At 62.7% G+C, this 25,931-nt stretch overlaps 3 protein-coding genes across 9 annotated transcripts; 1 reads left to right on the top strand and 2 right to left on the bottom strand.

Moving 5' to 3' along the window:
- Positions 1 to 500: 500 nt before the first annotated feature.
- PCSK4 (proprotein convertase subtilisin/kexin type 4) lies at positions 501 to 11,656 on the bottom strand. 4 transcript variants are annotated; one of them, XM_059918942.1, is made up of 15 exons: positions 11,459 to 11,656; positions 6,143 to 6,247; positions 4,674 to 4,766; positions 4,472 to 4,600; positions 4,318 to 4,394; positions 4,133 to 4,221; positions 3,786 to 3,958; positions 3,486 to 3,698; positions 3,083 to 3,183; positions 2,902 to 3,005; positions 2,715 to 2,832; positions 2,278 to 2,502; positions 1,959 to 2,083; positions 1,489 to 1,653; positions 501 to 1,345 (listed from the first exon to the last, which is right to left on the bottom strand). In XM_059918942.1, the coding sequence occupies exons 1-15, from the start codon at positions 11,462 to 11,464 to the stop codon at positions 876 to 878; spliced, it is 2,193 nt and encodes a 730-aa protein (XP_059774925.1). In that variant the 5' UTR covers positions 11,465 to 11,656; the 3' UTR covers positions 501 to 875. The 4 variants fall into 4 exon arrangements, with proteins under 4 accessions (XP_059774925.1, XP_059774927.1, XP_059774926.1 ...); XM_059918944.1 differs by having other exon boundaries at positions 1,489 to 1,611; XM_059918943.1 differs by having other exon boundaries at positions 2,278 to 2,499.
- REEP6 (receptor accessory protein 6) lies at positions 7,625 to 12,044 on the top strand. The gene is made up of 5 exons (XM_059918946.1): positions 7,625 to 7,830; positions 10,617 to 10,710; positions 10,791 to 10,929; positions 11,207 to 11,375; positions 11,913 to 12,044. Exons 1-5 carry the CDS (start codon positions 7,716 to 7,718, stop codon positions 11,948 to 11,950), a joined length of 555 nt encoding a protein of 184 aa, XP_059774929.1. The 5' UTR covers positions 7,625 to 7,715; the 3' UTR covers positions 11,951 to 12,044.
- Positions 12,045 to 16,655: 4,611 nt separating this feature from the next.
- ADAMTSL5 (ADAMTS like 5) lies at positions 16,656 to 25,312 on the bottom strand. 4 transcript variants are annotated; one of them, XM_059919919.1, is made up of 14 exons: positions 25,169 to 25,312; positions 24,151 to 24,269; positions 23,942 to 24,043; positions 23,481 to 23,679; positions 23,280 to 23,371; positions 22,977 to 23,037; positions 22,715 to 22,823; positions 21,407 to 21,534; positions 20,983 to 21,094; positions 20,569 to 20,655; positions 20,280 to 20,443; positions 19,910 to 20,108; positions 19,764 to 19,835; positions 16,656 to 19,414 (listed from the first exon to the last, which is right to left on the bottom strand). In XM_059919919.1, the coding sequence occupies exons 2-14, from the start codon at positions 24,225 to 24,227 to the stop codon at positions 19,113 to 19,115; spliced, it is 1,704 nt and encodes a 567-aa protein (XP_059775902.1). In that variant the 5' UTR covers positions 24,228 to 24,269; positions 25,169 to 25,312; the 3' UTR covers positions 16,656 to 19,112. The 4 variants fall into 4 exon arrangements, with proteins under 4 accessions (XP_059775902.1, XP_059775901.1, XP_059775900.1 ...); XM_059919918.1 differs by having other exon boundaries at positions 19,764 to 20,108; XM_059919917.1 differs by lacking the exon at positions 19,910 to 20,108.
- Between the last annotated feature and the right edge of the window lie 619 nt (positions 25,313 to 25,931).

The following is a 25,931-nucleotide window of genomic DNA, read 5'->3' as shown; positions in this document are numbered from 1 at the left end:
TGGTGCAGTGGTTAAGAACCCGCCTGCCAATGCAGGGGACATGGGTTCGAGCCCTGGTCCGGGAAGATCCCACATGCCGCGGAGAAACAAAGCCCGTGCGCCACAACTACTGAGCCTGCGCTCTAGAGCCCGCGAGCCACAACTACTGAAGCCCGCGCGCCGCAACGAAGAGCAGCTCCCACTTGCCGCAACTAGAGAAAACCCACACGCAGCAACGAAGACCCAACACAGCCAAAAATAAATTAAAAAAAAAAAAAAAAGATGGAAGAGGAACCAGAGCCACAGGGGGCCAGGCCGCGTCGTGGGGCCTCAGAGGCTTTGCAGCACATGGGCGGGTATCACCTGGGACCCTACCCCACCCCACCCCCACCCCCAGAACCCCAGCTGACCGCTTCTCCAGGGACAGATGCCCAGGGGAAGGCAGATTCCACATGATACGCAGGGGACTCCTGCAATCATGCCATGGAGAAGGGGCCGGTGCCCCAAAGGAGCCCACAGACTTGCACCTCCTATTCAACCTTTATTTGCAAACTCTGAGGTCGCACGTGGTACCCGAGACTCTGGACAGTGTCATCTGCTCTCTTTCCCGCTTCCCCCATTCCGGGAAGGGAAGGGATGGTGGTCACTGCCGGGCTCTGCCCCATCCTACCCTCTCCCGACCCAAACTGTGCAACGAGACTTCTCTCTCTCTCTCCCCCTCTTTCACCTGGACCTGCCAAGTCCGGGGTGCAGGATCCCACGCGGCCGCCCCTGGCCCGCGGCCTCGGTGGCAGCCAGGGCCTTCCCAGGGCAGCTTCCCACGGGGCGCCCATCTGGACAGCAGGGCAGCAGTGCCCACCAGGGACCTGGGTGGAGGCGCATGCTGGCTGTCCTTGTCAACTAGCTCCGGGTTCCAGCTTGCAGCGGGGTCTGGAGTGGTGACGGGAGTGGTCCCCCGCGCCGGGGGGTCCCACCCATGGTGGCGGGCAGCCCACGAGGAGGACGCGGCAGAGGAGGGGGCTCCCGAAGGCCACGGCCAGCAGGGCCAGCACCACGGCCTGGGCCGGGCCGCGGCGGCAGGGGCAGGCGGTCGCGGTGGGCTGGGGGGGGCCCTCAGGGGGGTCGGGTCCCGAGCAGGAGCCCCGCTGCGTGTCCAGCGTGGACGGCGGGGGGCAAGCGGTACAGTCCAGCGGGGAGCTGCCGCGGCAGGTGTAACAGGACGAGTGGCAGCTGGAGCAGACCCGCAGGGCAGGCGCGGCTGGGCGCCCAGGTTCAGCCGTCACCGCCTGCTGGGTGTGGTTGAAGTACCTCGGTGGGCAGTAGGCGAGGCAGAGGTGGCCCAGGATATAGGCGGGGCTCTGGCATTCTGCACGAGGGCGGGACATGTCCACGGGGCTGTGAGGCCGTGACCTGCCGCCCCGGCCCGCTCGCCCCCTGCCCCAGGCCGCACACGCACACTGCCCGCCTGCCGCCTCCCAGCAGGTGGGCCATGCGGCGCCGGGCACTCACCCTGGCACGGCCCCTCTGTGTCCCGCTGCACACACGCGCTGCTGGTCACCTGGGGGCCCGAGGGCCGCGCTGTCATGTCCTCGGCTGTCCCATAGAGCAGCAGCGTGTAGCGGTACAGCGTTCCTGGGCAGGGGTCGTGGTGGGCACAGGGAGAAGAGGGAAAGGCTGTCGGCAGCCTCGTCCTGCCATTCTGGGCCCCCACCCTCCCCAGATCCCCAGACTCAGACGGTGCCCAGGGTTGCCCAGTACCATCTGCGTGCTGGTAACTGGACACCTCCTGCTCCCTAATACCTGAACCCCTGCTGTGCACTGGTAGCCAGACACCTACTACATGCCAGCCCTGTGTGCTCAGTCTCTCAGAGGAGACCAGCGGGAGCCCCGTGCCTTGGGCTTGGGGGCAGTAAGGAGGCCGCCAGCTCCAGAGCATGGGGCGGGTGGGGCTCGAGCCCCAGCCTGTGCCTGGCTCTCACCTGTGTTGAAATAGTAGCCCTTGTTCTCCAGGACCAGGGTCCACAAGCCGCGCGGGTCCTCGTCCCAGAAGTGGGTGGACATGAAGATCCAGTTGTTGTAGCCTTGGCCACTGACGTCAAAGGGTCTGGGACAGACAGGCAGGCGGGGGGCGGAGGGGGGCTTCACAACCACAGTCCTGACCGGCTGCGAGCACAGTAAGTGTCTGTGATGCCAAGGGGTGGGGTCCAGCCCGCCTGACCCCACGGGGCACTTGGCTCCTCCTCGTGGGGTCGCTCAGGAAAGAGAGTTTGTGGCCCGGCCGGTCCCCTGCCCCCGCACCTGATGGCCACAAGCGTGGAGCGGGTGCCCATGGGGCTGGTGAGCGAGATCTCCAAGTCCCCACGGCGGCTGTAGGACAGGGACAGCTGCACCTGCACGTGCTCCAGCGAGCGGATGTAGTTGGCGTGGCCGATGCAGGCTGACACGTTCTTCCTCACGTGCATCACCCGCAGGATGGGGCTGGGGGCTGCGGCACGCGAGGCGAGGGCCCCTCCTGCTGGCCTGCTGGGGGATGGGCGGCCAGCAGGCAGGGTCTGGGCTCAGATCTTGCCCTCTCCTTGTACAGATGGCTGAACTGAGACCTCGGGGCCTGCCTCCACATGTCCACCCCCCAGGGTGGTAATGACAGGTGTGGGGGGAGAGGTCTGGGGACGCGGCAGTGGGGACGTGGCTGGGGTTAGACGTGGGCGTGCAGGCGGGCAGAGGAGGGCGCTCACGTGGGGGTGTGCACGATGCGGATAACGCATTTCTTCTGGGGTTGTGTGGGCAGCCACGAGCGAGCCAAGTCCACCAGCAGCCCGGCGTCCAGCAGCCCGTAGCCATAGTGGTGGCTCACTGCGTGGAGGGGCGGTGGTCATCTCCCTGTGGGCGTGGCGTCCCCAACCCCGCCCGGTCCTGCCGCACCTTGGCGCCCCACGCCGTTGGTCCTCCAGTCCTCGGCCTGGAGCTGCGCTGGCCTGGACGCCCGGACCACCAGATGCTGCATGTCCCTCCACGTCAAGAACGGGCTGCGGGTGGGTGAGGGGGGTGAGCCGGGGCCACGCTGGGGAGCTCCGGCAGTAGGCGGGACCCCTCCGTCACCTACTTGGCCTCCAGAGCCAGGGCGATCATGCCCGCAGCCAGCGGGGCGGAGGCCGAGGTGCCCGTGTGCTTGTCCGTGCACCGGTGGTGCAGGTCTGTGGTGACCTGGGGGCACAGAGAGGGACTCAGGCGCCTGGTGCACAGGAAAACCCGGCCCTTGTTCAAAACGTCCCAAGCGCTCCAAGAAAGAGGCACCTCAGAGCACGACAGCAGGTCTGGGGCCCTGAACACAGCCGCCCAGCTGCCAGCCCCGCCTGGGAGACACGAGGGCGTGTGAAGGGGCGCCCACCGTGGGGCCTGGTCCCCGGACCCCAGTCTGTGTGTCAGACGCCAACCGGGCAGCCCTGGGAGGAGGCAAGGTGGGGGACAGGAGGGAAGGCAGGGCACCGGGCGGGGCGGGCGCTCACGATTTGGGGGTCGGCAGCAACGCCGCTGCTGTAGGTAGTGGTGAGCGTGGAGGCGCAGGCCTCGCTGTACCAGGGCACGCGGCCCTGCTGGGTGGTGCTGCCCACCGAGAGCGTGTGGATGCTGTTGGTGTAGCCGTCACAGTTGCAGTTGTCATAGTGCAGGCCGCCGTTGCCCGACGCCCAGATGAAGAGGGTGCCCAGCCCGCCTCGGCCCTGCAGATGGAGAACCAGGCCAGAGACGGGGACGGGGTGTGGGCCTCGCATGCTGGCCCAGGCCCTCCATGCCCCATACCAGCTCACCTGGGTCACGCCGCGCCTGAAGGCCTCTCGGGTGAGGATGCCCGGGCCGTCCACTGTGCGGCCGTCGTCCTCGGGGCCCCAGCTGGCGCTGTAGATGTGAATGTGCTGCGGCTGCAGGCTCAGCGACTGGGCCTCGATCACGTCGGTGATGGTGCCGTCCAGCATGCGCACCCCTGCACAGGCGGCCTCGGTGAACACCCCGCCTGCGCCCTGCACTCTCCCCGCCCTGGGGGTGGAGGTGTCTGTGGGGGGCTCAGCTCTCCCCGACCCTGAGCCTGGGGCCCTGACACGGCCCAGTGGCTAGTGTGGGGCCGAGAGGCGCCCCGCCACCCTCCTGGCCTGAGTACCTCCGATTCGGGCATTGTAGGCGACGCCAGCACCACAGAACCTGTTGTTTGCCATCGCTGCCACTTCCCCGGCACAGCGGGTCCCATGCCTGGTGCCAGGGCAGAGACAGGTGCCCGTCACAGCCCCTTGGCTCCTTGTAGGGTAGCGGGGGCTGCCCCCATGCCCTGTGGGATGCCGGGCTCACCGGTTCTCATCGCTGGGTGTGTATCGCGGCTGGGGGTCCGGGTCATAGTCATTGAAGTCATAGCTGGCTAGGGGGTCCTGGGAGGTGGAGACATGAGGGGCTGCGACCAGCCGTGGGACCTGGGGCAGCCCCCACCCCAGCCCCACAGGCTCACATAGTTGGCCCAGAGGTCTGGGTGGTCCTTCTCGATGCCGTCGTCCAGGACAGAGACCACGATGCCCTGGCCAGACAGCCCCTGGCTCCAGACCTGCAGGATGTTCAGGTCCGGCTGCACCTCCTTGTTCTGTGCAAGGTGGGGTCGGGGTCAGTGGGGCTCTGGCCTGGCCTGGCCCCACCGCCCAGCCCGGCCAGCTCACCATGTACCACTGTTTGGAGAACCAGGGGTCCGTGGGCACCACCAAGGAGCGTTTCACCCGCCGCTGCACCGTCTGCTGCTGGAACCACTGCACCTGGGGGCGGGGAGACCACACCATGGGAGGGGCTGGACCCACGAGCAGCCCACCCTCCTCCCAGTTTTCTGCCCTCACACCAGGCTGCTTTAGAGGGCCCTGCCCCTCAGCCCTTCCGCCAGTTCCTGGTCAAAGGGCCCCAATCTTCTTCCAGGGTCTGGCGTCGACCTCTTCCCTGGATCTGCCAAGGGGCAGCGGTGTGGGGCTGAGGCTTAGTGGGTCTGGGCTGTCACCTACTTGTCCTGGGGCCCACGTTGTGTGCGATGGGGCCAGGGACCCCGTGTTTGCTGGGGCTGCTCTTGGGGGTCCCCGTGTGCCTGAGGCTCTGCCTCCGGAGGGGACTGAGGGCCTCAGAGCACCCATCCCCTGTGGCCCACAGACATGTGGTGGCTGCTATTCAGGGTGGCTGCAGCTCCTGGGGTCCCAACCCTGCCCCTGTCCCCATCCCTGTTCTAGAATCCCTCTCCCCAAGACATGCCCATATCCCCTTGCAGTGTTCACTTCTCTCGACCGCACCCTCCCCGGTGCAGGACACCCCTGTATGGCCACACCCACCTCCTCCCCGGTCCTCCAGCAGCCCTGCCCTGCTGCCTCTCTACAACCCATTCTTGGCACACTGCAGCATTACTCTCTGTGGAACCCTCTCTGTGAAACCCGTGCCTGTCCACCACCTCTCCAAAGCCCACAAGGCCCCCTGCCTGTCTGGCCCCCAGCAGCCTTCCTCTGCTGCAGCCACAGTGGCTGCCTCACCCCAGGGCCTTTGCACATGCCCTTTTGCCTGCCCCAGGCCGCCCTTTCTCAGACCTTTGCCCTTTCCCCCTTTTCCTTGTTCTGCTCCCAATACCCCCCCAACCTGGTTCATGTTCCCCCGTCCCCATCTCAGCAATCAGGGCCATCTTCTCTCCATTTGCTCAGCTCCAGATCCTGATTTCTCTCTGTCCCACACACCCAATCCATCAGCAAGCCCTGGCCTCTGTCCTGCAAACCATGTCTCGAACCAACCACTTCTCTCTGTCTCAGTGCTCCTGGTGGGGTTTCCAGCTGTCATGCTTCTTGCCTCCTTGCCAATCAGCCCCCCCACCTCCCCCAGCCCAGCCTCTTTATGGGGTACCTGGGAACTTTGATCTTTCAGGGTGAGATAGAGGAGGGAAGGGGAGGTGACAAGAAATTGCTGACAGTGCACCTGCCCTGGGGTGAGTGCTCTGCACAGATCTTCCCCATTTGGCTCCCCACTGTATAGACTAGGGGGCCAAATGGACACCAAGACTCAGAGAGAGCTGGTGACTTGCCGAAGGTCACACAGACATTTATTACAATTACAAGAATAACGAGAGGTGCTGACACCCCTCAGGGCGCAGCCTCAAGGCCAGGCTCACCTTGGGGTCTTTCTTCAGGCGCAGGCGGTGGCCCCAGTGTGGGGTCAGGGACTGCTGGACCACGCCCCGGTGCCGCAGATGGAAATACTGCCCGTCAGGGAAGATCTGGGAATAAAGGGGAGCAACTGCATGGCTGGGACCTGGTTCCCCTGATGGAGCCCCTCCCAGGACAGGGGCCAGCCCCTCTTCCTTACGTTTCCCCCAACCAGGTGCCCAGGTGGGAGCTTCAGATGCCCTCTGAGGGTCCCAGGATCTGGAGATGGTCTAGGCAGTAGTGAGCTGGGGGGTCCTGGATATCTGGGGGACCTAGCGAGGGACCCTCTCATCTGCCGGGGTCTGGGGTCGTCCAGCCACCGCCCCCTCCCGTCAGTCCGGGTCCCACCCACCGGCCCCAGGTTGACGAAGCCGAATTTGCGCGCCAGGCGCTCGATTTCCTGGTAACCCTGGGACACCCGCACGGCCCAGCTGCTGACATAGATGGGAGCCCGGGGTGAGGCCCAACCCACAGCCATGGGGCCAACGAGTGCCAGGCCCAAGGCCAAGGTCAGGCGCAGCCAGAGCGCACTCCGGGCGGGCCGCATGCCGACGGGGGCGGCCCCGGGGGCGGGGCCTCAGAAAGCCCCTCCTCCTGGCCAAACCGCCGAGACGGCCCAAGTGCCCGCCCCGCCCCCGGCGCCATAGCAACCCCTGAAAGCCTTCAACTCCCAGGGGGCCTTGCGGCTCCCCAGCTTGATGGGCGCGAAGATCTGACAACAGGGTGGGGGAGAGACATGCCCACCCTGTTCTCCCGCAGACTCAAACCCTCTGGAGCCTCAGTCTCCCCATTTGTACAATGATTCCCCAATTCTTCTGACCCAGAGGTACGGGTTCACTGTTGCTATAATTGACCCCGCCCCTTATTTTGCCCCGCCCACTTTCCTATACACCCCCTCCCCCTAGAATAAGCCTTGCCTCCTCCTCGGTCCAACCAGAATTGCCCTTTCGAATAAGTCCCACCTCCTCAGTTTAGCTCCGCCCCATCCCTGCCTTTCAGATTCCGTCCCTCCTCCTTTAAGTTCAGCCCCGCCCCCTCTGTTTTTGCTAATGAATCTCTTCTCGCTTCTCCAATCAGCTCTGGCCTTTCTCCAGCCCCTCCCACCAGCTCCGCCTCCCCAGCACTCTTCTCTCCTCACCCAGCTCCACCCACAACGGCTCAGCCAATAATCCCAGGACATGACCCCGCCCCTCCAATCAGCTACGTCCCGCTCCCGCTGGGCCAATCGGAGCCCTCAGCCCCCGCGCCCCGCCCCTTCCTCCAAAGTCGCGGCTGCGGCAGCCGCGGCCGGCCCTGGGGCAATGCGGCGAAGGAGAAGGGGCAGGCCCCACCTCCTTTGTCCGCCCTGCCCTCCCACTGGCCAGAGCGGGGGGCAGGAGGCGGAGACCAGCCCGGGGGCGGAGACCAGCCCGGGGGTGGAGAGTGGCCCCAGGGTTCGGCGGTGCGGCTCGCGTGGAGGGAAGGCAGCGCGCACGCTCTACGGCAGGTGCGCGGGGTGGCGGTCAAGTTCAACCTGCCAGCCCCGGGCCCGCCGGTGCCATGGATGGCCTGCGCCAGCGCTTCGAGCGCTTTCTGGAACAGAGGAATTTGGCCACCGAAGCGCTAGGGGCGCTCGAAGCCAAGACCGGTGTCGACAAGCGGTACTTGGCCGCGGGTGAGCCGTCGGGGGGGCTCTCGGGACCGCCTCTCCATTTCGCCGACGGGCACACTGAGGCCCTGGGCCACCGGGGCCTCGGACCTGCACCCTCCGGCCAGCTCCGGCTGCGGGGTCCAGCTCAGGCGGCGGGGCGCGCCCACAGTTCAGGGAGGAGACTGAGATCCTGGGGAGAGGTCGTGGACCGGGACCTCAGGTCTACCCGCAGCCCCTCCCCGCCCCAGCTGTGCGACCTCGGTCGAGGACCACCCCCTCCTTCGGCCCCACGGCCGTCCTCTGCCCCCTCCCTCCGGGCCCTGGGTGCCCGCCAGGCAGAAGTCCTGTTCTTACAGTTGTCCTGCTGGCCCCGGGGGAGGACGGGGCAGGTAGGCAGCCAGTGCCCTGCCAGTCTTGCCACCCTCTTCCCGGATGGGCTCCAGCATGGAAGCAAGTGTAGAGATCTTCCCGTTTTCCCAGGGGATGCTCCAGACCTGGAGGGGAAGGGTCACTCCCACCTCTCCTCAGGTTGTTTTCCTGCTAATATCACCTCCCACCCCCCGCCCTTGGCCTGCCCTCTCCCCTCCCCCGTCCGGAGTTGGGTTGTTTGACTGCTGTGGTGGGGTTGCAGAAAGGTTGGATGGGGCCCACGGAGAGGGAGGTCCAGCCACCCCGATTGTCACTTCCATTCCAGTCCCTCCTCTGCCTTTCTTCCTCAGTGACCTTGGGTGGCCCCTGCCACCCTCTGAAACTGTCCAGTAAGTGTCCCTTAAGTGCCTCCCCTCTTTTTTGGTGCTTCAGACCCGACTGCCCTCTGCCACCTCTTCCAGGAAGCCCCCCTGGAATGAATCACAGGACACTTTGTTCGGACACTGGGGGGCAACTCTGGCTGAGGACATGCCACGTGTTTTGAGCACCTGTGTACAGATCCTTGGAGTCCACTTTCCTCCCATTTCCCTGCCAGCTGGGGGATTCCCATGCCAGACAGCCCAAGGAGGGTCCAAAACCTGTCCCCCCAGGTTCCTGGTGCCCAATCTGTGTCGGGTCAGCCAGGGACCTGCCCCTGGGAGCAAGCCCTTGACCTCCTGCCTGGTTTTCAACATCCCTGATACCAGTGGGTGGGGAATTTAGGTCATAGAACACAGGGGAGGGGCCCGTTGGGAGGGGCCTGCTGGGTAGGCTGCGGGGGTCACAGGGAGGAAACTGAGGCCTGGAGTGGAAGGCTGCCCCTGCTGCCTGCCCTGTCTGGAGCATCCACCCCCACCCCACCCCCGCCCCATCTGCTGCTGATTGGACTGTCCTCGCCCATGTCCAAGGTCATCCTCCCTTTGCTGAGGCTGCAGGAATAGGGATTGAGGGGAGAGGGGCCCTGGGAGAGCTGCTTCTCCCCAACTAGCAGCAATCGCCAGGGAAGGGGTGCCATTTCCCCCACCCCCTCTCCCAGATGTCGGAACCCTTGGGCCCCACCGGCCTGAGATGGCCAAAATACCCCCTCCCAGGTAACCGAGGAGGAAACCCAGAAGAGGCAGTGACCAGGCCTCCTAGGGCCAGCGGGGGATTCCCCTCCCTCTCCTGACCCCAGATCCCCAGGATAAAGGCTAATGCAGGTGGAGGGGAGGGTGGAGGGGACTCTGCCCTTTGGTCCACTAGTGGCCTCTGTCTCTCTCTGCAGATAACAGCCTGGAGGTGGGGGAAGAGGCTGTAAATGCTCCCAGGAGCCAGAGGCTACCCCAGTGACCGAGCATGAGCCTCTTCCGCCACCCCTATCCCCAGCTTCCGTTTCGTCCTGGCTGTTGAATGAGACAGAGCAGGGAGGGACAGAGCCCTGCACACAAGAAGTGCTTCATAAATGCAGCAGCGACCATTATGATTTCAGAGTGGCTAACGCTCCTGGCCCCCATCCCCCACACCGTTCTCCTCTGAGCCCTCATTGCTGGGAGTGTGCTTGGCCCGCCGGAAGGGGTTCCCTAGACATGTAGGGTGGGGTCCCTTCTACTGAGTCTTGTTTAGCTAACCCCACAGCAGCCCTAGGAGACAGGGCCACTACCCGCCCCACTGACAGTTGGGGAAACTGAGGCTGCAAGCAGAGAGACACTTGCTAGGTGTCTCGTAGTGGGTGAGAGCTCTCCTCAGCCAGGGGTACTCTCAATACGGCGCTTTGCATCCTCCCACTAAGACAAGGACTCTCAGAGGGGGCCGTGCAGCCCCCAGGAGACACCGGGCGATGTCTGGGGACATCTGATGGTCACGACTGGGGGGGCCTCCTGGCATCAAGTGGGTGGGGACCAGGGATGCTGCTCCACACCCCAGATGCAGTGCCCAGGGTGGTTCCCCCCGCCCCAGAGTCAGCACTGGTGAGGGTAAGAGACCCTGGACTAAGAAAAAAGTTAGAAATTGTTGCCTTTCTCCACTCTCCAGGAATCACGTCTTGGTTTTTCTCCCATTTACTTATATTCAAACTCTAGCCTCTTGTGCTCAGCCCCTCCTATAGGACCCAGAGTGAGGCGGTTATAATTGCAGAGATCACATATTCATTCAACAAACACGGGGCAGCCACTCGGTACAGACCAGTCCTGAGGTGCCGGCCTGCCCTTGGAATGTTCACAGTCCCGCGGCGGAGACTGACATGTTAGTGGGGTTCAGGGCCACGATGAGGGTTGCCCAGGTGCTGTGGGGCAATAACCCCTCCTAGAGGGGCCGCCGAGGCTTCTGGGAGGAGTGATGGATGCAGGCTGCATGGGCCAGGCCAAGGGGGCTCTGGAGACTGGGCTCAGCACGTGCAGCCCACACCCAGCCCCCTCTCTCCGCAGGAGCCGCCACTCTGCTAAGCCTGTGTCTTCTGTTCGGGTACGGGGCGTCTCTGCTGTGCAATCTCATCGGCTTTGCATACCCCGCATATGCTTCGTGAGTGCCCGCTGGTTTGGGGGTGCGGGGGGGGCGTCTGGGGCTCCGAGCAGCCCCTGAGCCTGCCTCGCCTCCCCCAGGATCAAAGCTATCGAGAGCGCAAGCAAAGAGGACGACACTGTGTGGCTCACCTACTGGGTGGTATACGGCCTGTTTGGGCTGGCCGAGTTCTTCAGCGATCTACTCCTGTCCTGGTTCCCTTTCTACTACGCGGGCAAGGTGGGCACCACCTGGGACACACCGTGGCGGCTGGGGTTCCCAGGAGCGGGTACCCAGGGGTGTCTGACGGGGGGAGGCCAGGCCCACCCCCAGGGGTGTCTGACGGGGGAGGCCAGGCCCATCCCCAGGGGTGTCTGACGGGGGAGGCCAGCCTCATCCCCAGGGGTGTCTGATGAGTGTGGCCAGGTCCACCCCAGCCCAGCGTCTGATGGAGGAGACCCCCCCAACCCGAGGCACAGAGTGGGGGCCGAGTGTAACTCCTGCCCTGTGTCCGCAGTGCGCCTTCCTGTTGTTCTGCATGGTTCCCGGCCCCTGGAACGGGGCTCACATGCTGTATCATCGCGTCATACGTCCACTGTTTCTAAAGCATCACGAGGCCGTGGACAGCATCATGAGCGACCTCAGCGGGCGGACCCTGGACGTGGCAGCCGGAATAACGAGGGACAGTGCGTGCTCGCAGGGCGAGGGGTGTCTGTCTCTCCGGTCTCTGTCTGTCTGTCTGTCTCCCGGCTCCCCCTGCCCCACTCACCTTCATTCCTGCCTGCTGTCCTCCTGACTCTGACCGGCCTCTGTCTGGCGTCTGGACCGCCTCCGCTGGGTGCTCGCTAAATCTTCCCCTCTCACTGTCCGCCTCTCTCTCCTACGCTCTCCGGAACCAGTCCTGCAGGCCCTGGCCCGCAGCCGGGCTCTCATCACCCCGGCGGCTGCGGCAGTGGGCCCCTCACTGCCCTCGGAGCCGACTGTACGTAATGCCCGCCCCGGGGAGGTAGGGAGGGCCCACACGTGTGTGCGCACGTGCGTGTGTGTGAGTGCCTGCACCTGCCTCTCTCCCTGCCAAGGCCGGCTGCTGGCCGCTCAAGTGAAGCCGGCCCCCGGCAGTCCCCGGCAGCCTCTGTCCCAGTCTCCACCGGCTTAGCGCAGCCCTTGGGCCCCTGGACACAGCCAGACCCACCTCACTCACCCCCAGGGCGCTCTCTCCACAGCCAAAGCAAGCGTGACTCAGCTCTGGAAGGACGGGTGAAGTGCCTGCCCAGCCCCTGTGCAGAAAAGCCGGCCGGCCAGTTACACTCCAAGGCCTCCGCGGATCCCCCAGCCGACTCCCCAGTGGAGTCCACCGCCAGCCCCGCGTCCCCAAGCAAGCCGGCCCTCAGGAGCTCCACCAACTTGGGCCACTCCCAGCCTCAATCCCCCGCCACTGGCTCTGCCAATGGCACCCAGCTGCCTGGCAAGCTCCGGGGTGGGCTTCGGTCTCAAGCCAACTCCTCCAGCCAGCCCCAGGCCCCAGGGCAGCCCCAGGCTCGCGGGCAGTCCCAGCCGCCCCGACAGCCCCAGGTCCACGGCCGGCAGCACGCCCGGCCCTCCATCACTGCCTCAGGCCCTTCCCAGACGGCCCACCAGTCCTCAGGCTCCGCGCAGCGTCCCAGCACCTCCTCCAGCCAGGGACCCCCCCTTGTGCAGTCTCCCAGGGGCACCACCATCCCCCCTCAGCCCCCCAACAAGACCCCCGATGGACCAGGGGCCTCAGCCCCCAACTCCAGCAGACGGCATCAGAAACGGCCCACAACAAAAGCCACCAGCAGCACCTCGGTGCCCGAGCTGCCCGCCTCCTGCCAATCCGAGTCCTCCCTGGAGTGCTCCTCAGAGTCCACCACTGAGGCCACCTGCAGCTGGCCCCACCACAGACACGGGTTCCGCCACCTGCAGCACTGCTGGCGCCTGAAGCACCTGGCCTGCTAGGGAGGGCTCAGTAAAGCTCATCTGGACCAGCCTTATCTCACCGTCTGTCTGCCGCGCTCCAGGGGGCGGGGCTTCATGGGCACAGGGTCTCCTCCAACCGGGGCAGGTGCTGGGCAGCCCCACTTTACAGATGAGAAAACCGAGGCTCAGAATGGAGGTGTCACCAAGTGGCCGAGAAGGACACGAGCCTCGGCAATCCTTGTCCTCACGCTTTCTCTCTCCCCTCCTGGGGTAGCTCTCAGGCCCACTCACCACAATCCCCTTCTCTTTTTTTTGGCCGTGCAATGCGGCATGCGGGATCTTAGTTCCCTGCCCAGGGATCGAACCCATGCCCCCTGCAGTGGAAGCACGGAGCCTTAACCACTGGACCGCCAGGGAAGTCCCCACAATCCCCTTGTTTTGAAAACTCTTCCAGACAAGCAAGCTAGAGGCAGTAGCCCCACCTCACTTGCGTTCCCTCTAGAAGCAGATGGCGGGGCAAGAATTTGAGTACAAGTCCTTTACGTGGGAGGGATCCCAGGAAGAGCCAAGAGGGAGAAGATTGAGGTGGGAGGGGAAAGAAGCCAATAAAGCAGGCGTGGCTAAACCCAGCACACTTGCCAGCACGTGGCTCTCCCTCCCATGTTGAATGCACACCTGAGACTTATCCTGTCCAGGTGCTGAGGGGCTGGATCCACCACCCTGCCGGTCCCTGGGGGGAGCGGTGGCCATTCACTCCAGCCAGCGCCCCCGCAGGCGGCGCAGGGTCCAGGGCCAGGCAGCCTTCAGCAAAGAGGCCCCGGGAGGCTGGCCGTGGACGTCAGCCTGGCCTTCATGGGAACTGGGAGGCGGGAGCTGGGTGGGCATGGACAGGACCTCCTAGGTCCCGCCGTTGCTTTCCTTTGTGAGGCCGGCACAACCCTGATTGTAAAAACAGGCAGAGCCAGAACAAGTAAGGAACGTGATGCACCTGTCGTGTGGATGTAGACGCAAAAACATCTAAGCAAAAAATAGCAAATCCAACCCAACAGGATATGAAAAACCAGAACACTCTCCCCTCACTGCCCCGTTCAACTTCACGTCCCTGGAAGCACAGCCTGAGTTGGAAGCCGGAGGGTGGGGGGGAGCTGAGTGAAGCAGTGGTGGTGGTGGTGGTGGGGGGTCTGGAGCTGGTACTGCACCTGAAATCGGCCCCCCTGGAGCCCAGGGGCCCGTGTTTTGTGCCTCCACATCTGTCAGTCACTGGTTTCAGCCCACCCCCGGGGAGGGGGCCTTAACCCCACGGGCATCTCCGAGTGGCAGCTACTGTCGCCCAGAGACAAATCTCCCGCGAGGCATCTGCAGCCACAGCTGGAAGGACCCTGCAGCGCCCATCACAGTCTGCCCGCCCACCCGAGCTCCGCTTCTCCCACATTCTGGTTGGTCACAACTTCTGGTGCCAACACAAGGGGAGGGTTAGGAGGAGAAACCACGAACCCCGACAGGGCAGTGGCTCTCAAGGCCATAAGTCAGTGGTTCTCAACCGGGGGTGATTCTGTCCCAGGGCCATTAGGCCATATCTGGAGACACCTTTGATTCCTGCCCGAACACATCAGCCAAGTACTGCAATCCTTTGACATGCCATCCCTCTCCCCACTGAGCGCCCCAGCTTGTCCCCAGCTGGTGGTGATCCCATCCATCACAGTTTTCCTGAAAAGGAGGCAACTCTGTGCAGCTGCCAACCTGGCAGCCCTGTGTCCTCATCCTTGAGAACTCCAGCGAGGGAGGAAGAAGTACGGAGCGAGTGCTACTGGTGAGCAGTGGGTCCAGTTCATTCAATCAGTCACTCAACAAATATTGAGCGCCTACTGTATTCCAGGCCTTGCTCCAAGGGTAGAGTCATGACCCAGAGAGACAAAAATCCCTGTTCCTGAGGATTTGGGGAGGTGACAATCAACAGGATAAATGGGTAACAGGTCAGAAGGAAGAGAATATGGGGGAATATGTGACTAGGAGTTGGGGGGAGGGGCAAGGGTTGGAGGGTCAGAGAAAGGCCTCTCTATGGAAGTGACTTATTTCTCTATTTGGCTGCGTCGGGTCTTGGTTGCGGCTCGCGGGGTCTTCGTCGCGGTGCCCGGGCTCCAGAGCGTGTGGGCTTAGCTGCTCTGTGGAATGTGGGATCTTCCCGGACGAGGGATCGAACCTGCGTCCCCTGCATTGGCAGGCAGATTCGTAACCACTGCGCCACCAGGGAAGTCCCTGGAAGTGACCCCTGAGTAGAGACATGAAGGAGGCGAGGGCTCAAGTCTGTGAATACGGGGGCAGGAGTGGTCCAGGCAGGAGGACGTGCAAAGGCCCTGAGGCAGGACCATGCCTGGTGGGTTAGGAGAAGCACAGGCAGGTCGGTGTGGCTGGAGCCACATGAGCCACGGCGAGAGAGGAGGTGGGTCTGGGGGGTGGACCATGCAGGTGCCTGCCTGGAAGGTGTGGTGAGGACTTTGGCTTTTACTTGAGGATGTTGGATTTGTTGGGAGGAAGGGATCGAGGGTAATTATTAATGAGCCCCCACCCTGCTGAGAAGTCCACTTGGGCTCTGGGGACAGTGATCCCTTAATCTGCTTATCGCCGGCCCAGGTGTTTGAAGTAGGTGGTGTGGCCTGGGTCCAGGGCAGGAGACGGGGCCTTGCCCCACCCCCTGTGCCCCTTGAAGATTGTCCTTGGGCCCTGCCCCCCCGGGTCAGGTCACCTGGGAGCACAGGTGAGCGGACACACACCTGTCTCCCCAGGTGGAAGCAGTGACGTTTACTTAGCCCCTCAGATTTGTTTTGGTTTTAATTTAAATGTGCAGAAAAGTATAACCCGCGACTCAGGGGCAAGTATCTCAACAGGGCCGGCCCCTCCCAGTCACTTCGGCCCCAAGGTAACCCCCATCCTGCCTTCATTGCCTCTGGCCTTGAAGGTCACTTGTGTCATGTCCACGGTGTCTTCTGTCCCCTCCTGTCTGACTCAGACTCACCACGCTGCTGCGGGAATGATTGGTGCATCATTCTTTTTCGTTGGCAGAGCGTGTATTCTGTGAGGGCCAGAGAATGATTCAGTCCACTGCTGATGGGTGTTAGAGTTGTTTCCAGTGGGGGGCTATTGTGACTAAAGCTGCTAGGAACATTCTAGAGGCAGCCTTTGGTGAGCGGAGCTCTCATTTGCCTTGGGCGTACACCTGCCAGAGACGGCAGGGTGTAGGGTGAGCCTCTGAGTCTCCTGGGGCTGCTGTAACCAGTCATCACCAACTGGGTAGCTTGGGACAACAGGAATTTTTCCTTTCACCATCCGGAGGCCGGAAGTTCAAGATCAAGGTGTCCCAGGGTTGTGCTCCCTCTGGAGGGTCCAGGAGAGGGTCCTTCCTGCCTCTTCCAGCTTCTGGGAGCCCCAGGCATCCCTGGGCTTGTGGCCACATCCCTCCGATCTCTGCCTCTGTCTTCACACGGGTGTCTTCTCTCTGTCTCTCCTCTGTGTGTCTCTTACAAGGCACTTGTCACCGGATTTAGCGTCCATCTGGATACTCCAGAATGATCTTCTTGAGACTCTTAATTACATCCTCAAAAATCCGTTTTCCAAATAAAGATCTGTTCACAGGTTCCAGGGGTTAGGGCGTGGACATTATTATTCAACCTTGTACACGAGTGTGTGTTCAGCTGTAGCAGAAACAGCTAAACTGTTTTCCCAGGTGGTCAAGCCATTGTAACCCTCAACTAACCCTCAGGGTGTGAGACAGTCCAGGGGTTTTCAGCAGCCCTTCAACCGGACTCGTCCTCCTGTGGGTGAGCCAGCTGGTACAGGGTCGGTGAGAGAGAAGCGCAGACAACAGAGGGGTGCTGTCTGCAGAGAATTCAAAACAGTAAGAAAAGCATCGCACCCCCCAGAGCTGGTACTCCACAAGGTTGTTGAATACAATATTTTGTGGGGTTGATGAAAGAACTGTCGTGATTACTATTGTTTTATTAACATAGACACAAGTTTCAAGCTTGCCCGGTTTCATTCTTTATCCTTTAATAAACATCGCCTCCTGTGGGAAGTCCATTTGGAGAATTCCCAGTTCTGGACCCTTGAGGACTCAGCTGTGAGTGCTTCCCTCGAGAGGCAGTTCCGTCTGTAATCACCGGCGGTCTCTTCGGGCAGCGATCCAGTCTCTAAACCAAATGGGCCCTGCGTGTTCCTACAGGGACACAGTAAATAATAAAACCCGAGAGCCAGGGATTGTAAAGACACAAAGATACAGCTCTTGAGTCTCTCCGTTTCCGTTGTTGCACCTAGAGTTTTTACTCGTGTTTAAAAGTAAAGCATCAAAACAGCGTGGAATTTTTGCTGGGCAAGTAAGTGCAAATGCTAGTCCCACCTTCAACTGAGTTGCTGATTTTGAGTATCTTTAAAATTGCAATGCTTTCTTCTCTCTTTAAATGGTTCCATTGATTGTTTGTAACGTGACCATTACCGGAAACAATGTTGCCACTCGGAGGAAGGCATGCGGGAAATCGTGGCTCCTGTGGCCACAGGCCATCCTGTCTGCTAGAGTGGGCCCTGCATTGGCCTCTGCCCCGGCAGGAACCTCACCCCTGCAAACCGGTCCCGCTGGTTGGGGAGTAGATGGCAGGGTTGCCCCACAGAGCTCCGGGGAGGAAGAGGCCGGAGGCTCCCATTTCCAGACACTGAACACACTCCCACAGTGCAGTGAGGCAGAGGGGACCATCTGGGGCCATCGGGGACCTGAAGCCCTTGGGGACTGCAGGTAACACCCGAAACGCTGAATTCCTTCTCCCCCCGTCCTGCCACCAGGGGGCGCCCAGACCCCACGCCTCCCTCCAGAACTGCGCCCCACTCTGCCCCGTGGATGGGGGGGCGTTCGGGAGATCCTCCGGCTTTAGCACTTGTTACAGAAGACAGGGCTAGGCCGGGGCCGCCCCAGGCGCTGCTGGGTCCCAGGCATACAGTAGGTGCTCAATAAATACTCTTTGGAGGAATGCACGAATGAACAGAAGGGCTAGGGAAGGAATCTGGAAGAGTGAGGTTCCCAAGGTCAGGGCCGGGAGGGGCTGAAAGGGTATACACAGATGGGGAAACTGAGGCCCAGAGAGGGGCAGGACTTGGCCTGAGGTCACCCCCAAGGTCAGGGGCCGAGTCCATTGAGACCCACATGTCCAGCACCCGTTGCACACTCCCACCATCCCGCGCCCCAGAAGAAGACACAACCACAGATGGTACAGACGAGCAGGTTGTCCCAGATGACGGCGTGAGTCACCCCACTCAGGATGGGGAGGCAGAAGGGGAGGTTTTCTGCGTGACTATGTGACACCCCACTGACACTTCCAATCCACACATGATCTAGGCCTGCCCTCCTGGCTCTAGAATCTATGAGGAGACTACATCCAGGACACATGAGGACAGGGCACACGCTGAGGGTGGGGGCTCTAACCTGCCTGCTCTGCTCGGGGGTGGGGAGGGGCCCCCCTGAACGGCCTGAGAGGAATATGTGGCCCCAAGGGGCATCAGGAGGGGGCTTGGAACCTCAGAAAGTCCCGCCTTCCCCCATCCTCTTATATTCCCCGTCCTCACGGTCGCCCCAGGGTCAGACACGCTGGGGGGAGGTGGGGGCTGGACCAGGAGGAGGAGGGGATGAGGTGCACGTGATCACGTGTGTTCAGGTGGTGACAACGTGGCTGTGGATCTGACTAACAGGGCATCCTGAAGTGTCTGCGGCCAAGTATGTGAAACTGGGGTGCCCTTGTTAAAAAAAAAAAGTGCTTGTAAAAATTAAATAGGAATAAAAAAGGGGTGAACAGCAGTGTTGCCTGGAGGGAACCCTCCCACCTCCCCCCGAATTGCGGAAGCTGTCAAGATTATCTCTGAACTTCCTGGTAGCCAGGGCAAAAGGGGAAATTGGTACGTTACAGTGCCTGGGTAGGCATGTTTTCTAGGGGGTCATGCCTGTTTGTAACAGTGTCTCTGAATACGTGAGTGTGCATGTGTTAAGTGGCAATGAGAAGGGAGAGACAGAGTGTCAGGGGGTTAAACAGTGGTGAGCTTCCTGGTAGCCAGGGCAAGAGGGGAAATGGATACATTACAAGGTCTCCTTAGGCATGTCTTTGTTGGGGTCATGCTTGTGTGTGACAGTGTGTTCCAGCAAATGAGTGTGAGACAAGGGGAATAAAAGCAGACACAGAGTCTCTGAGAGTAAAATAGCTATGAGTTTCCTGGCAGCCAGGGTGAGAGAGGAAATCAGAGCTAAAGAGTCCATTTAGTGTATCCTCACCAGTGCGTGCCTGCTTCCGACAGTGGATCTGACTGAGTGCAGGGGTGTCTGAGTGTGTGTGGCGGGGAGTCACTGAGCTGCAGGTGGGAGATAGTTCTGAGCTTCCTGGAAGCTATGGCAAGAGGGGAAATATGCTGACTTTGAGCCTGGTCAGCCGTGTGTGGCCGAGGTCTGGTCCAGGGGCTCAGAGGGGGCAGTGTCTGGCGGCCAGGCGCACGCGGCTGTCCTCGGCGGGGCTCCAGGGCCGGGCGTAGCCAGCATGGGGGAGCAGCAGCCAGTCCTGAGTGCCATCGGGGCTGATGAGGCGCCGGGCTGCCAGCAGGTAGTCCCGATGAAGGGCCAGCGGTGGGCAGGGGCAGCGGCTCGGCGCCCACACATACTCGAGGGCCCGCAGTGGCGAGCGGTTCTTGTAGATGAGCTGCACGCGCACCTCATATCGGGTCTCCTGGGCCTGCCGGACGCGGCCCAGCACGCGGGCCCGGAACACTGCGGGCAGGGTGGTGCTGAGCCCGGCTGGACACTCCGCCCCGGGGCCCATCCACACACCCCTTGCCAGACGAGGGAACTGGGAGTCAGGTGGGGCATTGGGGGCCCTTGGGGACTGTGGTCAGCTGAGGCCGGGGGTAGGGGTCAGCTCAGGGATCAGTGAGGGGTTAGGAGTCAGATTAGGGCAAAGGATCAGATCAGGGAGTCAAATGAGGGTCAGGAGGGGTCAAGCTGGAGTCAGGTCAAGGAGTGCAAGGCAAAGTCAGACCAGGGTCAGAAGTCAGCTGGTTAGGGGTCAAGTTCAGGTCAATTAGGGGCCAGGTGAGGGATGGGGTCAAGGGCCTCTCACCAAAGTCGCTGCCGCAATAGTGGAGCAGCCGGTGGGCACGACCGCGGGTGTCAGGGCAGGGTGGGCAGGGGTCTGCGGGGGCAGTGCAGTCAGGGGCACAGGCCTTGCCTCCCTGCTCGCCCCCGCCCAGGCTGTCCCCAGCTCACCTGGGGTGGGGCCTGGGGTCCGTGGGGGGATAACAGTGGGGGCAGCGGGAGACTCAGGGGACTGAGGATCTACCTCCCGAGGCTGCGGCTGCCGCAGAGACCAACCCTGGGCCTGAGCCTCCGCCTGGAAGGGGCCATAGCGCTCCCGGGGGAGCCAGAACTCGAACTCAACGCCGGGGTTGGGCTCCTGCAGGAGGACCTGGGCGGCGGGGGTGGGGGTGTGTCACGTACTAGGGAGCTGCCCTCGGACCTGATGGCCCAGCGTTCCCCAACACACACTCTACCCAGCGCCCCCCAGCCCCGACACCTGCTTCCCAACGGATTCTTTAACCCCACACGCCCAGACGCCCTCTCAGAGGCCCGCCCCCACCTGCAGGAGCAGGTCTTCGGAGGTGGGCCCGGCGGCGCGCAGCGTCTCCTCTGACCCTGTGACGCGGGTGTAGACCACGCGGGTGCCCGCTGCCTCGTAGGTCCCGGGAGGGCTGACCGCCCAGTTCCCGTTGAACACGTAGCGCCCGTCGCCCCCCATCAGCGCTGCAAGGGAAGGGTCAGCCCGGGTTCCCCGGAAGCGGCCCCGCCCGCCTCCCGACCCTGTCGCCCCCCTCCCCGCTGGATTTGGGCAGCCAGCAGGGCGCCTCCTCCCTCGGACCCTGCGATACCCAGGTGGTTCCGGCTCCGGTGGGCGGCGCGGATGTGCCTGGCGCCCTCGGGGATCAGGGTCACGTTCCAGTACCCAGCGAAGGCACCTGGGCGGGAGGGAAGGAGGGCGTTGGGGAGCAGGTGGGGTGTATTTGAAGGATGATTTGAGGATTAAGTGGGATACTGCGGTAAGAAGGTTATCCAAGGCCCTGGTACTCCGAAAACGCTTCCTAAAGGATTGGAGTTACGATGATTATCACTTAAGTGCGGCAGCGAAAGAGTTAAACCCCGTCTATTCTGGGAAGGGCGGGGCAATCTGGCAATGACCAATCAGAATGATGAGCGATGGGTGCTGGGCCGCAGACTGCCCAATCAGCGCGGGACGTCTTAAAGGGCCCGCTCTGGGAGAGCACGAGGACGGGGAGGGCGGTCACCGGCATCCCGGAACACGCGCTGCACGAAGAGGCACGAGTCGTTGGCGCCGCCGCAGCGGCCGCAGCGGTCTTCGCGGGCATCCGAACCCAGCAAACCGTCACAGCCGGCGCTCTAAAGGGGTGGAGAGGGCACGCGCGCCGTCAGACGGCCCCTGCCGTCGAGGGGGCGGGGCCCATGGAAGAAGGCAGGACCAAGAACTAAAAGGACGGAACCTGGGGGGCGGGCCCTAGTGGGAGGAGGCTGGGGATGAGGCCTAGTGATAGGTGGGGCAGGGGAGGTCGGGGACTCGGTAAGGGGGCGGGGCCTAGGGAAGAGGGCGGGACCAGGAACTTAGTGAATGGGGTCTGGGGGCGGGGCCTGGAGGGAAGAGGCCGGGTGGCACCTAGAAGGGGCGGGGATGGGGGCGGGGCCTGGAGTTCTTACGAGGCAGCGGCCAGCCACGCAGAGTCCCTGGGTGCCCGGCCTGCAGGGGGTACCGTCCAGCACGCGGCCGAAGCTGTGATAGAAGTCGTGTCCCTCCGCCAGGCAGTTGAGGTCGCACTGGTTGGGTGCTGGAGATGGGAGGAGTCGGTGGGAGTGGGGGACATATCTGAGTTCCAGCCCCCTTCCTGCCAGTCTCCCTTCAGGCAGCCATCCTCTTGGGCAGATGAGGCCCAGAGACTCAGCCAAAGCCACACATGGAGGCTGAGGCAGAGCCAGGACTGGAACTTAGGCATTCTGCTTCCCGTTCGCTGGGACTGTCCCAGGCAAGTATCCTGGGCCTGCACTCATTCGTTCATTCATTCATTCATTCATGTTAAGTCCTAATATTAGGGGCCCACTATTAACATCATCACCCATTCTTCACTCACTCTTCCACACGTTCATTCCACAAACACTCATAGAGCACCTACTATTTTCCAGACAACGTTCTAGGTTCTGGGGTACAGAGGTGGGCAGAATTCACTCGGCACTTGGGCTCTGCACCCAGCAGGTGCCCCCCAAAAAGTATTTGTCCAGTTCTGACTGAGTCCTGCATAGCCTGGGTATGTTGCTGGCCCTTCCCGGGACTCAGTTTTCCCCTCTGCCTGGCAGTGGGGCATAATGGACAGTCTGACCACACCCCAGGCCCACAGACCTGATCCCTGCCCCCCCTGCTCAGGCTCACTCTGGCTCCCGACTCCCTGAGGCTGGCTGGCAGACCCAGCCTGGAATAGAGCCTGAGCTGGCCCTGGCGGGCCTCTGCGGGCGTGAAATCATGGCAAATTTCCTCCAATTCTTAGGGTGAAGGAAAAAAAAAATCTATGAGGTTGACGGTTGGAACTTTCTCCATTCTAGGATTTTCTTATCTGTGTCTACCCCCACCGTGGCGTCTGAAGCTGCCTGTTTCCCTTAAATCTGGAGGCGCACTGCCCCAGGCACACAGTTATATAACTCGCTATTTTCAGCTCAGTGCAGCAATATTTCCTGCTACTGGTGTAAGTTTGAGAAATGTTGGCCTCTGGATACAGCTCCCAGTAAATCCTCAGCTTGGTGTTCGACCCTGTGCAGAATAGACCCTGCCTCCTTCTGCCCCTCTTCACAACTCACACTTGCTTTCCACCCTTCACTTCACCAACTCCTACATATCCCTCAAAGCCCCAGTGCCAATGCCCCCTTCTTGCACCCCTCCAAGTCCCCCTTCCTTCTTAGCAGCCACTTTTCCCTGCCAGCTCTGAGAGAGCTGGACTAACAGGAGCATAGGCTACTCACCACCATAGAAGGGCACCCATTGGTAGGTCTTCTGGGTGCCCAGGACAGGGTGGCCATTGTAGAGGGCGCATTGGAGGTCTCGGAAGGGCACGGCCCCTGGGGGACACTCCTGGGGACAGAGATTGGTGGAGCAGAGGCTGGGACAGCCCCGGGGATGCCCAGAGAATCTGGCATGGTGGCAAGCATATTTGGGGGCATGAGTGGGGAAGCAGGAGGGCTTCAGGGAGAACTCAGTCTGGGGGGGGGGGTGGATAGAACTTACGGGCAGCTGGCATAGGCGGTACTCGTGGGTGTCCCCCCAGCACAGCTCTTCCCTGGGAAACCTTCGAGGAGCAGGGTGGCCAGACTGCGGTCAGCACCTCCGGAAACCCTTCCCCAGAGCCAGCCTGCCCACCCATCCACCCCCGCTAACCCCACCCACATTCCAGCTGGATTAGCGGGATTAAAAGTCACAGCATGTGTGGGCAGGCCGAGGGTGCGGCCAGGGGCTGGGCCAGCCTGACAGGAGAGGAGGGGCAGGGACCCCCTCCCATCCCACCCAGCCGAGTCCCAGGAGCCTCCTCACCGGACGCATTGCCGCCTGCGCACGGAGAGCCCTCGCCCGCAAGAGCTAGAACAGCGGCTCCAGGAACCCCATGGAGTCCACTCACCCGGACCCTACTTGGGGAGACAGAGGCAGAGTCAGCCTGGAAGGGAGGCTGGTGACCCCCACACTGCCAGCCGGGTTCCCATACCCGCTGCCCCCTGGGCTCATGTCCCCCTTTACCTGAGCGTTGACCCCCAAACCACAGTTCAGGAGGGTCCACAGCAGGAGCAGGAGGTTCCGGAGGGGGCGGGGTCTGGGGGAGAGGAGGGGTCGCAGCAGTGGGGGGGCCAGCAGGCCAGGGGTTGCACCCCAGCTCTTCCCTGACTGGCTGTGTGATTTTGGACAGTAACTCAACCTCTCTGAGCCTCCCTTCTCATCTCTGAAAAATGAAGTCATAATAGAGCCCACCTAATAGGAGAGTTTTGAGGGGTTCGTCAGATTAGGTGAGGAAAACGGGGGGTACAGAGCCCGGTCTGGAGAGAGAAAACTCAAATAATTATTATTGGTTGTTTACTGTCTATGATGCACGTAGTAGGTGCTTATTCGGCGTCTGATGATGGAAGGAATCATTCCAGGAGCGTGCACAGGTGTCTCCAGGGTCCTAGGGCCCTCCCCACTCTCCCCACCAACTTTGCTCCTACCTTCCGGTGTGGCCAGGGGCCAGGCGCTCCTCTTCCCTCCGCCTTAGTTTCCCCATCTGTGCAGTGGGGACCAGCTGGGCACAGTCCAGGATTCTATGGGACCTTGCAGAGGGTGTGGCTGGTGGTGGCTGGGTCTGGTGCCTGGCAGAGCTCCCCCCACCCCACCCCCGGGCGGGCCCCAGCCTCCAGGGCCCCCTCAGCTCCCAGACCTGCAGCAGCCAGGAGCTTCTGGATGGGGGGCGGGAGGGGGCAGGGTGACCTGGCCCTGGTCCAGTGGGTGCCTCATGGCCTCATGTGAAGAGGGTGTGGGATGCAGTCCCAGAGCCGCCTGCAGAGGGAAAGGGGCCGCCAATGAGGATGACGCAGGGAAGAGGGAGGCGGCTGTGTGGGGGTGGGGGAGAGGGTGGCTGGGAGGCTTTGTCTCCCTGGGCCTCAGTTTCCCCATCTGTCAGGGGAAGAATGAAGTCACTTGCCATCCCCACCCTCCCCATGATCATGGCATTGGTGGAGAAAGTGGCGGACTAGGGCCAGGGAGCCCAGCGGTCAGCAGTGCCCAAAGGACACGCAGGCCATGCTGGAGGGCTCCAGTCCTGGAGGTCTCGGGCAGCGGATGGGGGAAGGCAGGGCCCCACTGGATGTTCTTGAGCAGCAGTGTCCCTGGTTATCAGGCTCTCCTGACTCTGACATTCAAACCTGGGGCACCAAGGGTCTGGGGCCAAGGTGGCTCCAGATGCTGAGAACCTGGGGGACCACGAGGTGGGTCCCCCCGGGTGGGTCCCCCCCGGTGGGTCCCCCCCCTCTGACCAGAGCTGCGAGGCTGGCTGCATCTCTGAACCTCAGCCCTGGCTGGCCCAGGAAGCAGGAAGAAGTCCGGGTTGGAGAGCAGAGGTAGGGGGAGGGGGCTTGACCCTCGGACACCCGCTCCCCTCTTAGCACTGGCTTACGGAGTGGGGGTCTAGGTGATGCAAAATGAGGGGCTTGAGGGATCACCATTCCCACTCTCCAGAGCCCCCTGCCCGAGGAGCAGGACACACCCCCCGTTTAGGCTGCAGTCCTGACCGTCGGTGTGATCTCAGGGCAAGCCACGCCTCTGGACCTCAGTTTCCCCAGAAGGAAGTGGGGATGAGCTTTCTCCCACCCTGGGGATTGCTGCCTCGCCACCCCACAGCTTAGGGAGGGAGAGAAGACTCCGCCCGGGTTAGTGGGGGGATAGGAAGAGGGACTTACCGGCTACGTAGAGCCCAGGCGGCGCGTCCAGGCTCCCCGGGCGGCCCGTGGGCGAGCGGAAGCGGCGGGGCCCGCGAGGAGGGGCGGGGGGAGCCCGGGGCGGCCCCTCCCACCCGGCCTCCCAGGGCGCGCCCCGGCCGGGGTCCAGAGGGGCGGCGGCGCCGTGCGCCCCCGTGCGGCCGTTGCGCGCCTGGGCGCCGATCTGCGGCAGGGGACTGCTCCGCACGCGCCGCGGCCCCCCAGAACTGCGGCCTGGTGTCTGACCGTCCGCGTGCCGGTGACCTTAGGAAGCCCAGGGCGGGGGAGCCACGCGGGGACTGACCGCCCTTACCCCCACCTCGGGGCTGCTATTCCGGGCGCCGCGCTCAAGGCCCGGGAATGTGAGCGAACCGAGGTCGCCCTGTTGAGGCTCCAGGAGGGCGCTGCCCTCTCCCCACCGACGCCCAGATCGCGTCCCCACGAAGGTTCCCTTTCCTGGCCACTACCCCTCCCCAAATCCCTCTCCCTACCCCTCCCTCAAAGTCACCCTACTCAGGAACCCGCGCGCCTGGGTTCCGGTCCTGGGGTTCCCGCCCCAGGTCCCGACCACCCCCAGCACAGGGCCCCAGAGCACTGGGGAGAAGCTCAGTCCCAGGGGCCTGGCGTGGGGGGCGGAGAGCCCCCTCCCAGCCCGGCGCATTCCCGGGCGCTGCTGTCACCAGAGGACGCGCCCCACCCCGCCTCCCGCTCTCCCTGCCCGGCCCCAGGCTGCAAGCCGTGGCTT

Source organism: Balaenoptera ricei, chromosome 3 (genome assembly GCF_028023285.1).
Source record: "Balaenoptera ricei isolate mBalRic1 chromosome 3, mBalRic1.hap2, whole genome shotgun sequence".
Taxonomy (NCBI): domain Eukaryota; kingdom Metazoa; phylum Chordata; class Mammalia; order Artiodactyla; family Balaenopteridae; genus Balaenoptera; species Balaenoptera ricei.
The sequence above is the reverse complement of the archived record's forward strand: the minus strand, read 5'-3'. Positions and strand labels throughout refer to the sequence as shown.